We start from the raw sequence: 14,774 nt of genomic DNA on the forward strand, positions 1-14,774 counted from the left end.
TCCAGTTGTGCGGATTATTCTACAATGTTTCTTTTAGGGTGCAAAAATTATTCACCTGACATTACAAGAACTTTCCCAGAACACATTTAGTCTTTTCTTTAAAGGTTCCAATAATGTTTCATTAGGTTATGGGATCATTGTGGGGCTATGACAAGAGAGAGGTTTCCAAAACACTAAAACTGTTCAGTTGTGCTGACATTCAGATAATGTTTGTATCAGGGTGCGCAAAAATGCATTCAACAATTTACTGGATTCAAAAACGTATGATATAGTGATAACAGATCATTCTCATATCGGACAAGATAGACTCTACTTTCGAGCAAATCTACTTTTTTTTAACAACAGATATTAACACTCCTGCGTTGTCTTGGCTGGGTGCTTAGGGTTGTTGTCCTGTTAGAAGGTGAACCTTCACCCCAGTCTGAGGTCCTGAGCACTCTGGAGCAGGTTTTCATCAAGGATCTCTCTGTACTTTTCTCCGTTCATCTTTGCCTCGATCCTGATTAGTCTCACAGTCCCTGACGCTGAAAAACACCCCCACAGCATGATGCTGCCACCACCATGCTTCACCGTAGGGATGGTGCCAGGTTTCCTCCAGACGTGACGATTGGCATTCAGGCCAAATAGTTCAATCTTGGTTTCATCAGACCAGAGAATCTTGTTTCTCATTGTCTGAGAGTCTTTAGGTGCCTTTTGGCAAACTCCAAGCAGGCTGTCATGTGCCTTTTACTGAGGAGTGGCTTCCGTCTGGCCACTCTACCATAAAGGCCTGATTAGTGGAGTGCTGCAGAGATGGTTGTCCTTCTGGAAGGTTCTCCCATCTCCACAGAGGAACTCTGGAGCTCTTTCAGAGTGACCATCAGGTTCTTGGTCACCTCCCTGACCAAGGCCCTTCTCTCTTATTGATCAGTTTGGCTGGGTCGCCAGCTCTAGGAAGAGTCTTGGTGGTTCCAAACTTCTTCCATTTAAGAATGATGGAGGCAACTGTGTTCTTGGAGACCTTCAATGCTGCAGAGGGTTTTTGGTACCCTTCCCCAGATCTGTGCCTCGACACAATCCTGTCTCTGAGCTCAGACAATTCCCTCGACCTCATGGCTTGGCTTTTGCTCTGACATGCACTGTCAACTGTGGGACCTCATATAGACAAGTGTGTGATCAATCGAAACAAGATGCACCTGACCTAAATTTCGAGTCTCATAGCAAAGAGTCTAAATACTTATGTAAACTATGTTGTCTGGTTTCTACGTATAACCACAACTGAGCTATTTACACCCCATGCATCCTATCGGTACGCACAAGCTCCTTCCTCATACCCTCTTCTAACACATGCTCCTTCCTCATACCCTCTTCTAACACATGCTCCTTCCTCATACCCCCTTCTAACACATGCTCCTTCCTCATACCCTCTTCTAACACATGCTCCTTCCTCATACCCTCTTCTAACACATGCTCCTTCCTCATACCCTCTTCTAACACATGCTCCTTCCTCATACCCTCTTCTAACACATGCTCCTTCCTCATACCCTCTTCTAACACATGCTCCTTCCTCATACCCCCTTCTAACACATGCTCCTTCCTCATACCCTCTTCTAACACATGCTCCTTCCTCATACCCTCTTCTAACACATGCTCCTTCCTCATACCCTCTTCTAACACATGCTCCTTCCTCATACCCTCTTCTAACACATGCTCCTTCCTCGTACCCTCTTCTAACACATGCTCCTTCCTCGTACCCTCTTCTAACACATGCTTTGTGCACCCTGACAGAAACATGGTCAGTGTTAGCGTTTTGGAAACCTATCTCTTGTCATATCCCCACAATGTTCCCACAACCTTAAAGAAACATTCCGTCAACCTTTTAAAGAACCAGGGAAATGGGTTCTAGGAACGTTCTTGCAACATCAGGCGAACGTTTTATACAAACCTTCTGTGATCATCCGCACGACTGAATTTATTATTATATTTTTTGTTTTATGAGAACACTTGTCGCCCGACCTAGCAAATGTTCTGGGAACTTTTCACAGAACCAATTTTGCTTTGCTGTGTTACACCTTGGCATAACTAAGTAAGAAGGACTGTGTAATGTCAGTGTGCATTAGGCCGGTGCGAACTGAAATGTGAGACGAGACAGTTCACACAGACTAATGGAATAACGGAGAATCACTAATGGAATGAGAGTTCTCTGCATCACATGAAAGTGGGCAGTAACCTTTCACCTCTCTATATACATACATCTATACATCTCCAGAATAGAGAACAGACACTCCAACATGTTACCGCTACTGTTATAAGTGTCAATGCTCCCAATATACTGTACCTCTATGGGTTGCGTTCCATTGGCGTCGCGCCTCTTGCGGCCGTGCTTCTTGGGGTAGTCGTTGATCTTACACTCGTAGCAGGTCTCTGGGGAGAGAGTGTTGTCTTCTATCTCTGGCCCCTCATACTGGCCCTTCCCAAAGCCCAAGCCTGACACACAGTGACTGAACAACACACAGCCAGACAGGCACACACACACACAGAGACATACAGCCAGACAGGCACGCACGCACACAGAAACACACAGCCAGACAGGCACGCACGCACACAGAAACACACAGCCAGACAGGCACGCACACAGACGAGCAGGAGAGAGTGCATGAGTCGACAACTTCTCCATTACAACAATGGAAATCCTTCTGACCCATGAAATTATACATGAAACATAACAGTCAGGTGTGCTAGTGCAGGGGTAGAACAAATATTTGCAGAAATCCCAGAGAAACAGATTGGGAAACACAAGTCAAAAGCTAAGCTGTTCCTGATGGGCCCGTCCCAACAAGTGTTTCTAAGGGCCCTGACCCCAATCCCATCCCCTCCTTACGAATCGGCCCTGGCAAGTCTAAAACAAGGCTCTTTTTTCCCCCCTTGATGCCCTCATTATAAGACAAATAATGATACTTCTGCTGTAAAATCCCAATTTAGACCCACTGGGCTAAATATGGACCAGCCATCTGTCATCTGGCAGAATGCCTCCTTTGGTATTGTTTTTGGGGAGGAGGGGTAGATCAGTTTGATATTGTAGATAGATTGTAGCTTCCATCATTCTAATTGCCTGCATCATTTCCAATCCCACATATATGTTTCGGGGTAAATACAGTACCAGTCAAATTTTGGACACACCTACTCATTCCAGGGTTTGTATTTATGTTTGCTATTTTCTACATTGTAGAATAATAGTGAAGATGTCAAAACTATGAAATAACACATATGGAATCATGCGGTAACCCCAAAAAAGTGATAAACAAATCTAAATATAGTTTAGATTTTAGATTCTTCAAATTAGCCACCCGTTGCCTTGATGACAGCTTTGCACACTCTTGGCATTCTCTCAACCAGCCTCATGAGGTAGTCACATGGAATGCATTTTAATTAACAGGTGTGTCTTGTTAAAAGTTCATTTGTGATATTTCTTTCTTCTTAAAGTGTTTGAGCCAATCAGTTGTGTTGTGACAAGGTAGGGGTGGTATACAGAAGATGGCCCTATTTGGTAAAAGACCAAGTCCATATTATGGCAAGAACAACTCAAATAAGCAAAGAGAAATGACAGTCCATCATTACTTTAAGACATGAAAGTCAGTCAATCCGAAAAATTTCAAGAACTTTGAAAGTTTCTTCAAGTGCAGTCGCAAAAACCATCAAGCGCTATGATGGAACTGGCTCTCATGAGGACCGCCACAGGAAAGGAAGACCAGCCTCAGAAATTGCCAGCCTCAGAAATTGCAGCCCAAATAAATGCTTCAGAGAGTTCAAGTAATAGACACATCTAAACATATACTGTTCAGAGGGGGCTGCGAGAATCTAGCCTTCATGGTCAAATTGCTGCAAAGAAACCACTACTAAAGGACACCAATAAGAAGAAGAGACTTGCTTGGGCCAAGAAACACGAGCAATTGTCCTTTGGTCTGATGAGTTCCAATTTGAGATTTTGTTTCCAACTGCCGTGTCTTTGTGAGACGCAGAGTAGGTGAATGGATGATCTCTGCATGCGTGGTTCCCACCGTGAAGCATGGAGGAGGAGGTGTGATGGTGTGGGGGTGCTTTGCTGGTGACACTGTCATTATTTATTTAGCATTCAAGGCACACTTAACCAGCATGGCTACCATAGCATTATGCAGCGATACTGTCACGTTCTGACCTTAGTTCCTATGTTATGTCTTTGTTTTAGTTTGGTCGTGAGTTGGGTAGTAGTAGTAGTCTATGTTCCTTTTTCTATGTTGTGGTTTTGTGTTTGGCCTGGTATGGTTCTCAGTCAGAGGCAGGTGTCATTTGTTGTCTCTGATTGAGAATCATAGTTAGGTAGCCTTTTCCCACCTGTGTTTTGTGGGTGATTATTTTTCCGTGTCAGTGTTTGTTCCACACGGGACTGTGTCGGTTTTCATTTATTTCTCTTGTTCCTTTTGTTTTCTGTGTCCAGTGATATTTCATTAAAATATATCATGAACACATACCACGCTGCGCTTTGGTCCTCCTCTCCTTCCATCAAAGACAACCGTTACAGATACGCAATCCCATCTGGTTTGGGCTTAGTGGGACTATCATTTATTTTCCAATTTCCCAAGAATAAAAGAGATCTTCTGTTGAATCTGACAATCAATCTTAATGGTTGTACAGTCGTCTCAAATAAAACTGTGAAGGACCTCGGCATTACTCTGGACCATGATCTCTCTTTTGAAGAACATATCAAGACTGTTTCAAGGACAGCTTTTTTTCATCTACGTAACATTGCAATAATCAGAAACTTTCTGTCCAAAAATGATGCAGAAAAATTAATCCATGCTTTTGTCACTTCTAGGTTAGACTACTGCAATGCTCTACTTTCCGGCTACCCGGATAAAGCACTAAATAAAATTCAGTTAGTGCTAAATATGGCTGCTAGAATTCTGACTAGAACCAAAAAATGTGATCATATTACTCCAGTGCTAGCCTCCCTACACTGGATTCCTGTCAAGGCAAGGGCTGTTTTGAAGGTTTTACTGCTAACCTACAAAGCATTTGCAACAATGCTCCTACCTATCTCTCTGATTTGGTCCTGTCGTACATACCTACACGTACGCTACGGTCACAAGACGCAGGCCTCCTAATTGTCCCTAGAATTTCTAAGCAAACAGCTGGAGGCAGGGCTTTCTCCTATAGAGCTCCATTTTTATGGAATGGTCTGCCTACCCATGTGAGAGACGCAAACTCGGTCTCAACCTTTAAGTATTTACTGAAGACTCATCTCTTCAGCGGGTCATATGATTGAGTGTAGTCTGGCCCAGGAGTGTGAAGGTGAACGGAAAGGCTCTGGAGCAACGAACCGCCCTTGCTGTCTCTGCCTGACCGGTTCCCCTCTTTCCACTGGGATTCTCTGCCTCTAACCCTATTACAGGGGCTGAGTCACTGGCTTACTGGTGCTCTTCCATGCCATCCCTAGGAGGGGAGCGTCACTTGAGTGGGTTGAGTCACTGATGTGATCTTCCTGTCTGGGTTGGCGCCCCCCCTTGGGCGGTGCCGTGGCGGAGATCTTTGTGGGCTATACTCGGCCTTGTCTCAGGATGGCAAGTTGGTGGTTGAAGATATCCCTCTAGTGGTGTGTGGGCTGTACTTTGGCAAAGTGGGTGGGGTTATATCATTCCTGTTTGGCCCTGTCCGGGGATGTCATCGGATGGGGCCACAGTGTCTCCTGACCCCTCCTGTCTCAGCCTCTAGTATTTATGCTGCAGTAGTTTATGTGTCGGGGGGCTAGGGTCAGTTTGTTATATCTGGTGTACTTCTCCTGTCCTATCCGGTGTCCTGAGTGATTTTAAGTATGCTCTCTCTAATTCTCTCTTTCTTTCTTTCTTTCTTTCTCTCTCTCTCTCTCTCTCTCGGAGGACCTGAGCCCTAGGACCATGCCTCAGGACTACCTGACATGATGACTCCTTGCTATCCCCAGTCCACCTGGCCGTGCTGCTGCTCCAGTTTCAACTGTTCTGCATGTGATTATTATTATTTGACCATGCTGGTCATTTATGAACATTTGAACATCTTGGCCATGTTCTGTTATAATCTCCACCCGGCACAGCCAGAAGAGGACTGGCCACCCCACATAGCCTGGTTCCTCTCTAGGTTTCTTCCTAGGTTTTGACCTTTCTAGGGAGTTTTTCCTAGCCACCGTGCTTCTACACCTGCATTGCTTGCTGTTTGGGGTTTTAGGCTGGGTTTCTGTACAGCACTTTGAGATATCAGCTGATGTACGAAGGGCTATATAAATACATTTGATTTGATTTTCAACAGGACAATGACTCAACACACCTCCAGGCTGTGTAAGGGCTATTTACCAAGAAGGAGAGTGATGGAGTGCTGCATCAGATGACATGGCCTCAACAATCACCCGACCTCAACCCAATTGAGATGGTTTGGGATGGGTTGGACCACAGAGTGAAGGAAAAGCAGCCAACAAGTGCTCAGCATATGTGGGAACTCCTTCAAGACTGTTGGAAAAGCATTCCAGGTGAAGCTGATTGACAGAATGCCAAGAGTGTGCAGAGCTGTCATCAAGGCAAAGGGTGGCTATTTGAAGAATCTAAAATATCTTTAGATTTGTTTAACACTATTTTGGTTACTACATAATTCCATATGTGTTATTTCATATTTTTTATGTCTTCACTATTATTCTACAATGTAGAAAATAGTAAAAAAATAAACTTGAATGAGTAGGTGTGTCCAAACTTTTGACTGGTACTGTATATGTATTGTTGTTAAATATATATATTTTCCCCTAACCCTGCCATACCTCCCCTAATTTGAGTAAAGTAATGGACAACAATACTTAGGCTTCTACTTCCAGCTTACTATATACATTTTACAGACACATTTCACAATAGTTGTCTTTTGTTTATTTTTAGTCCCATCCTTCAGTTTCCATCAAACCCCTCCCATCTATCTCTGAACACCATCCAGTCCCATCCTTCAGTTCCCATCAAACCCCTCCCATCTATCTCTGAACACCATCCAGTCCCATCCTTCGGCTCCACTCAACCCCTCCCATCTATCTCTGAACACCATCCAGTCCCATCCTTCAGTTCCCATCAAACCCCTCCCATCTGTCTCTGAACACCATCCAGTCCCATCCTTCGGCTCCACTCAACCCCTCCCATCTGTCTCTGAACACCATCTAGTCCCATCCTTCGGCTCCACTCAACCCCTCCCATCTATCTCTGAACACCATCCAGTCCCATCTATCTCTGAACACCATCCAGTCCCATCCTTTGGCTCCACTCAACCCCTCCCATCTATCTCTGAACACCATCCAGTCCCATCTATCTCTGAACACCATCCAGTCCCATCCTTTGGCTCCACTCAACCCCTCCCATCTATCTCTGAACACCATCCAGTCCCATCTATCTCTGAACACCATCCAGTCCCATCCTTCGGCTCCACTCAACCCCTCCCATCTATCTCTGAACACCATCCAGTCCCATCTATCTCTGAACACCATCCAGTCCCATCCTTTGGCTCCACTCAACCCCTCCCATCTATCTCTGAACACCATCCAGTCCCATCTATCTCAGAACACCATCCAGTCCCATCTATCTCTGAACACCATCCAGTCCCATCTATCTCTGAACACCATCCAGTCCCATCTATCTCTGAACACCATCCAGTCCCATCTATCTCTGAACACCATCCAGTCCCATCCTTTGGCTCCACTCAACCCCTCCCATCTATCTCTGAACACCATTCTATTTGCCATGTATTTTTCTGTGATGTTTCACAAAACGTTCTGAACTTTTCTATTCTCATAAGTTTCTACAGATTGTCAATTAATATGTATATTTTTTTTGCTAAGAGCATTTTTATATAAATGATAGATTGATTATGACTTTTCATATCACCCAGCAGTGCTATTTGCAGAGTTAGCTCCAGGTCCCTGCCTCCTTACCCTTGGCCCATGCGAAAATAGCCCAGCGGGCAACCACACAGGTAGCCTCCCTCTGTGTTGGAGCAGCCGTAGCTACAGGGGTTCTTGTTGGAGCACTCGTTGACATCCTGACAGCTGCTGCTGAATGAGTCGAAGCTGTAGCCTGAGGGGCAGGCACACTTGAAGCTGCCTAGCGTGTTGTAACAGGAGGCCGATCCACAGCTGCCCGGGTTGGAGCACTCGTTCTCATCTGAGAGAGGAGAGGAGGGGGTGGAGGAGTTTTAAGAGAGGGGGTAGGAGAATTAGTTTGACTTGTTATTGAGGTCAACCAGGACATAGAATGATTGAAACACCTTGCTGTGACCCACACCCCCAGGGTTAAAGCAGCATTGGAAAATACACCTAAAGCTAAAATTTCTGAATCTAGGTGACACTGCGTTTGCTTTTTGACAGTGGATCACAATGAATCTATAGAACATTAGAACACTACTGTAATAATATCAACGTTCTGGAACCCATTGGTATGAGAGAGATAACTTTTCCCTTATTGTCCAGTAGGTGGCAATGTGGTTCTGTTTACTCGACCTGTAAATGGAAGGTAGTCCAATATTGTTTTCAAAAACATTTGTTTGCAGCAAGTAGTTGAAAGTACCCTTCTGCCAATGCACATATAGTAGCACTTTTACATCATTTTCTGTAACAATGAATTTCACCATACAACATAATCTTACTTTATTATCTAAATAACCTTAGGATTCAGCACATAGAGTTAAGATAAATCAAACTTCCAAATGTTTTTTATTCCATCTCCCATTGACAACAATGTTTAACTAAGTGAAAATACGTCTTAAGTAGAAGTTAGGTATCACCCCCAACAGACAAGATGATAATGCATCTAACAGAGAATGTTAATTTACAATGATTAAGAAATATAATACTCTCGTCCTCTACTGTACATCTCATTTTACGAGCACACAACCCCCCAAAAAACTATGATTTATTAAATGGCTATCAACCTTCTACTGAGTGGGTTAAAACAGGGTCACACAGAGTGCTTCTTGGTAGTCTTAAACAAATCCACTTTGAAACAAAAGTATACACCTCACACACATGGTTATGGGCTTAAACAAAGAAGACACCTGTACCATGTCAGATGTAGAGTTGAAATGTATTACATTTAGAGTTTTCATCCCAATATTACACTTTATATACATCACAGAAGACTGAAAACGAACAAAACTATTTGACATAGAAACACCGGATTTTGGTCGTTTAAAAATAAATAAATAAATTATTAATTATGAATAACATTCCACCTATGAGGCCAAAGAGGGTGCTTTTGGTCCTTGACTGCAGGAAAGGGCTACTCAGCTTGTGATGGACACTTTAATGACGCCCAGCGAAGTAAAAACCAATGCACAGATTTAATCAATGGCCAGGTTGCAAACGTATAACGCAAAACAAGTCTTAACTCAACCGTCAATATAAGTTAAGTAGCCTTGCACAAGTCTTTGCTTGTGTGACCCAGAACAGCTCATGGGAGCAGGAGCCTATTTCCTGTTTCTGTAGCGTGAGGCAGCTTGAAATACAAGTACAGCCCCTGGACAGGACGCTAGTCTATCACAGGGCCTTACCCCCAATTTACATTCTTAAAGCTCATCAGGTCCCATTTTTACAGTCTTTGGTATGACTCTGCTGGGGATCGAACTCCCAACCCCTGTGTGCAGTTTGAAGGAAGTTGCTAAATCGCATTAGCGTTAGAGCAATGGCTAACTAGCGTTAGAGCAATAGCTAACTAGCGTTAGAGCCATGGCTAACTAGCGTTAGAGCAATGGCTAACTAGCGTTAGAGCCATGGCTAACTAGCGTTAGAGCCATGGCTAACTAGCGTTAGAGCCATGGCTAACTAGCGTTAGAGAAATGGCTAACTAGCGTTAGAGAAATGGCTAACTAGCGTTAGAGCCATGGCTAACTAGCGTTAGAGCAATGGCTAACTAGCGTTAGAGAAATGGCTAACTAGCGTTAGAGAAATGGCTAACTAGCGTTAGAGAAATGGCTAACTAGCGTTAGAGCCATGGCTAACTAGCGTTAGAGCAATGGCTAACTAGCGTTAGAGAAATGGCTAACTAGCTTTAGAGCAATGGCTAACTAGCGTTAGAGCAATGGCTAACTAGCGTTAGAGCAATGGCTAACTAGCGTTAGAGCAATGGCTAACTAGCGTTAGAGAAATGGCTAACTAGCGTTAGAGCCATGGCTAACTAGCGTTAGAGCAATGGCTAACTAGCGTTAGAGCAATGGCTAACTAGCGTTAGAGCAATGGCTAACTAGCGTTAGAGAGCAATGGCTAACTAGCGTTAGAGCAATGGCTAACTAGCGTTAGAGCAATGGCTAACTAGCGTTAGAGAAATGGCTGGAAGTCTACTGGAACTGCTGGTATGCTAGTTGTTGCGGTAGACTTCCTGTCATTGCTTTAACACAAGTTTTCGATGGCTCGCGAAGCTAACTGCAACTTCCTTCAAAGTGCACGCAGACACATAGAAATGGTATCCATCTGACTCTGGGTAAGTAGAAAATGGGCTTAGTTGCCAAAAATCTGCACTTTTCCTTTCAAATCATGTAGTTATCATCAGTGTCCCAAAGTAGCACCCTCTGTGTGTGTGTGGTACTCACCCACACACTGGTTCCACTGGTAGTGCTGTGTGTAGCCCTGAGGGCAGTTACAACGGTAGCCGCCCAGCATGTTCTGGCAGCCATGTTGGCACCTGTCGTTACTGTCACACTCGTTCACGTCTGACGGTCAAAAGGCAGAAGAACACATATGCATTGGCCCATCCGTCATCTTCACCATCCTAATAATCATCATCAACGTTACTTTCCTAATCTTCATCATTATCATCACCATATTCCTAATTCTTATTCATCATCATCACCGTTCCCATCATGGTTACATTGCATATTTAGATTGGAACACTACGCTACTGTACAATGCAGTATGATGCAATTGTGAGTTTCCTGCACCAGCTCCTCTAAAATATATATACCTATATATATGAGCTTGAAATCTACGTTAGGGTATTTCAATTGCGTTTACACCCAAAATGCTAGGAGAACAAATCTGCCTTTAGCTGCCTAGTTGTATGGATTCCCTTGGTGTGTACAATTGACTCTTCATAATGAATTGGCAGGTTGACTCGGCATCTGTTTCTAATACACACGCCTATAAATGTGGGAAAATGGCCTGTTTAAGCCGAATGCTTTTCATTTAGTCCATGGCACAAATTAAACCACTGCCCTGAATTCTCTCCCCGTACAATACTTACAGTCAACCTGTACCAAACTATTCTTTGTTGAGTTTTGAAAGTGAATTATTTTGTTTGTAGAGCGATGGCACAGAGTTCAATTTAGATAGTGCCAGTAGGACTTGTGGTTTTGGGCATTGCCACTCTGTGGAGACTTCAATAAAAGGAGAGTTGGCGAAAGGTTTGAGGCCTTGAAATCGCAGTCAGCCAAACGCTGTTAGAGAGAACGGTCAAGTAGGCTGCTTGATTTCCTACGCTTTTACGACAGTAGTGCCACTTTGAGAAGTCTTTCAAATATATGTATAATATAAATATATATTTTCATCTTTAATTTCATTGTTTCTTTCTTTTATTGTTTATGTGTTTTTTTTTATATGTTGCTTCTGACAATACAGGTGGAAAAACTACCACCAAACTGCCAAAAACATTTTGTTTACCGGGAGGTTTATCTCTGCCACTGAGGTTCAATCCCACAGTTCTTCTTAAATACTTATTTTCCACCATAATTTGCAAATAAATTCATAAAAAATCCTACAATGTGATTTTCTGGATTTTTTTTCTCATTTTGTCTGTCATAGTTGAAGTGTACCTATGATGAAAATTACAGGCCTCTCTCATCTTTTTAAGTGGGAGAACTTGCACAATTGGTGGCTGACTAAATACTTTTTTGCCCCACTGTATGCTTAAGATACAGATTTCACCACTAGCTCACCAAAACCATGGCATTGGTTGATCGGGGACATCATATCTTCAGGTTTTAGGGAGGTGAGGCAACGGTGCAATGCAAACTTAGCCATCAGGTTACAGAGATGATGATATGGTAAAAATATTGAACAATTCCTTATGATTGTTCAATGATGCTATTCATAATTCTATTTATTTTTTTATTTAACTAGGCAAGTCAGTTAAGAACAAATTCTTATTTACAATGATGGCCTAGGAACAGTGGGTTAACTGCCTTGTTCAGGGGCAGAATGACAGAGTTCTACTCGGGGATTCGATCTACTTGGGGGATTCGATCTAGCAACCTTTCGATTACTGGCCCAAAGCTTTAACCACTAGGCTACCAACCTCCCCGATTTATTGAAACAAAAAGCATAATTCATATGAAGTGCGTCATGTGGATGTTTCCCATAAGAAATGGCATGAAGAAAGGAAGAAATAAAAACTAAATTGTAGCTACCATCACAGTGCAGTCCGGTGTCGTCCAGTTCGTAACCCCGTTGGCACGCACAGTTGAAGCTACCAGGGGAGTTCTGACAGATGCCCTTGGTGCCACACAGCGAGGGTTCCCCGACACACTCATTATTATCTGACAGAGAGAGCATTGCATTTATGTAGTTTGTATTTTACCCGAGTTGTGTTCATTGGGCACCAAACAGAAAAAAAGAAAAAATAACCAGACTGAAACAGGGTTGGGACTTTGTTGAACTTGTCCAATAAGAAATAAGGTCATTTTTAGTTTTCCGTTTTAAAAGGGCGTGTCCTATTGAACCATGGTAACCCTTATAGCTGCAGTTTAAAAACATGGACACTACAGACGTATTTGCCTTACCTATGCATGCTGTGTGGTGCTGGGTGAAGCCAGGGGGACACTTGCAGGTGAATCCGCCCACGGTGTTGACACACATGAACTGACAGTTGTGCCTCTTGGTCTGGCACTCGTCCAAATCTAAACGGACGGACGGACGGACACACACACACACACACACACACAGTAAACCAAAGCTCTCAGATCACACACACAAAACATTACACCCTGTTATTACGCAACATTCGATTATTTTGTGTTGACCCCTTTTCAATGGACAGAGCCCCCTATGCCGCAATTCAATTCATTCCAGCACTGTTCATGACTCATTCAACCAGTGTATTCAGTCACTGTAATTTAGGTCTGTCGCCACGTTGTGATACAGGACAATCAACTCTACAGTGATGACTGGCTGTTGAGCAGCATCTGTCCTCTCATTAATCTATTCCTAGTGTGGACAGCACTCACTAATCACTCACTAATAATGAAGAGATCATTTTAGCTAGCTAGTAAAAATCGAATAAAATCTTAAGTTTATTGGTCTCATACACAGTTCAGCAGGTACCGTTGAAATGAAGTTGATAGATGTTGGGTTTGAGCTGTAAAACCTCTAACCTGGTCCTAGATCTGTTGTGTCGTGACGTGGCAATGACCATAGACGTTTGCAGCACAGAACACTCAGATCTAGGACCAGTCACCGCTAAGTAACCCTATCCAATCTAGAAATCCAGCAGACAGCCATCGAGCTAAAAAAAAAAGAAGAAAGAAAAAAAAAAGACTGTTGCTTTGCATCATGGGAACTGTAGTTTCCCTGTACCTTTGCAGGTCCTGCCGTCCTCTTGGAGCACGTAACCACGGGGACAGGAGCAAGTGTAACTTCCCTCGGTGTTCTTACAGATGAAATTACACGGCTTGGGGGACATGACACACTCATCCAGATCTGACAGGAAGAGAACACAGAAGATCAACAGGGGAGGGAGGGGTATTGAGCGCCTTGTTGTAATCATTTATCTATGATCTGATAGGTGAAAGGGGAAATGGTCAAATTAGTGACAACTTCAAAGAGGCAAGGAGAGAACGATGTATTTTCCATGTATCCTAACACAGCCTTGGTATTGGAGTGCAATTTTGCTCCCGCCCTGCACTAAATCGCTGATACAACAAATCATAGATTTGGTTGCATTCACAATGGGCTTCAATCACAACCACTCACCAGGTTTTTAAAAACAGTCACAATGAGCTTCAATCACAACCACTCACCAGGTTTTTAAAAACAGTCACAATGGGCTTCAATCACAACCACTCAGTAGGTTTCACACTAGACTCCATGTCGCATCATAATACTGTTCTGACCAATAGAAGTGTAACAGTGGAATGTGCCTTACCCACGCAGGCCATTCCAGTGATGGTGGAGGTGTAGCCCAGTTTGCAGTGGCAGCGGTAGGATCCCATGGTGTTGATGCAGCGTCCATTCTTACACGTGTCAGGGATTACCTTACACTCGTCTATATCTGTAGGACAAAAGACAGAAAGCACAGGGCCATTCAGAGAAGATGGGACCATTCAGAGAAGACGGGACCATTCAGAGAAGACGGGACCATTCAGAGAAGACGGGACCATTCAGAGAAGACGGGACCATTCAGAGAAGACGGGACCATTCAGAGAAGACGGGACCATTCAGAGAATACGGGACCATTCAGAGAAGACGGGACCATTCAGAGAAGACGGGACCATTTAGAGAGCACAGAGCCATTCAGAGAAGACGTGACCATTTAGAGAAAACGGGACCATTCAGAGAAGACGGGACCATTACACATAGTCTAAAGCAGGGGGTGACAATTAGATTCAGCCATGGGGTAATTATTTTCTGAATGTATGGTCATAGGGCCCGAAACACATTTGTACACTGCAAATTGAGTGGAAGTAAGCCCAAACAGATATTGTTTTTGACAATAACATAATAATGTCATACCTTGATTACACTGAGACATGATCACTTCTCTATTGATTTGTGGTAATACTTA

At 43.5% G+C, this 14,774-nt stretch overlaps 1 protein-coding gene across 2 annotated transcripts in view; it reads right to left on the reverse strand.

Annotated features, from left to right (window-relative positions):
• Positions 1 to 14,774, reverse strand: part of fbn2 (fibrillin 2) — a 349,375-nt gene that overhangs the window by 3,631 nt on the left and 330,970 nt on the right. For both annotated transcript variants that reach the window (XM_036976697.2, XM_090233643.1), the window contains 7 exons: positions 14,136 to 14,261; positions 13,568 to 13,690; positions 12,775 to 12,891; positions 12,403 to 12,531; positions 10,591 to 10,710; positions 7,943 to 8,171; positions 2,318 to 2,480 (listed from right to left, as the gene is read on the reverse strand). In XM_036976697.2, the coding sequence (XP_036832592.2) occupies positions 2,318 to 2,480; positions 7,943 to 8,171; positions 10,591 to 10,710; positions 12,403 to 12,531; positions 12,775 to 12,891; positions 13,568 to 13,690; positions 14,136 to 14,261 (1,007 nt within the window). The remainder of the gene's footprint in view (positions 1 to 2,317; positions 2,481 to 7,942; positions 8,172 to 10,590; positions 10,711 to 12,402; positions 12,532 to 12,774; positions 12,892 to 13,567; positions 13,691 to 14,135; positions 14,262 to 14,774) is intronic.

Source organism: Oncorhynchus mykiss, chromosome 5 (assembly GCF_057628025.1).
Source record: "Oncorhynchus mykiss isolate SJ-2025 chromosome 5, ASM5762802v1, whole genome shotgun sequence".
NCBI lineage: Eukaryota > Metazoa > Chordata > Actinopteri > Salmoniformes > Salmonidae > Oncorhynchus > Oncorhynchus mykiss.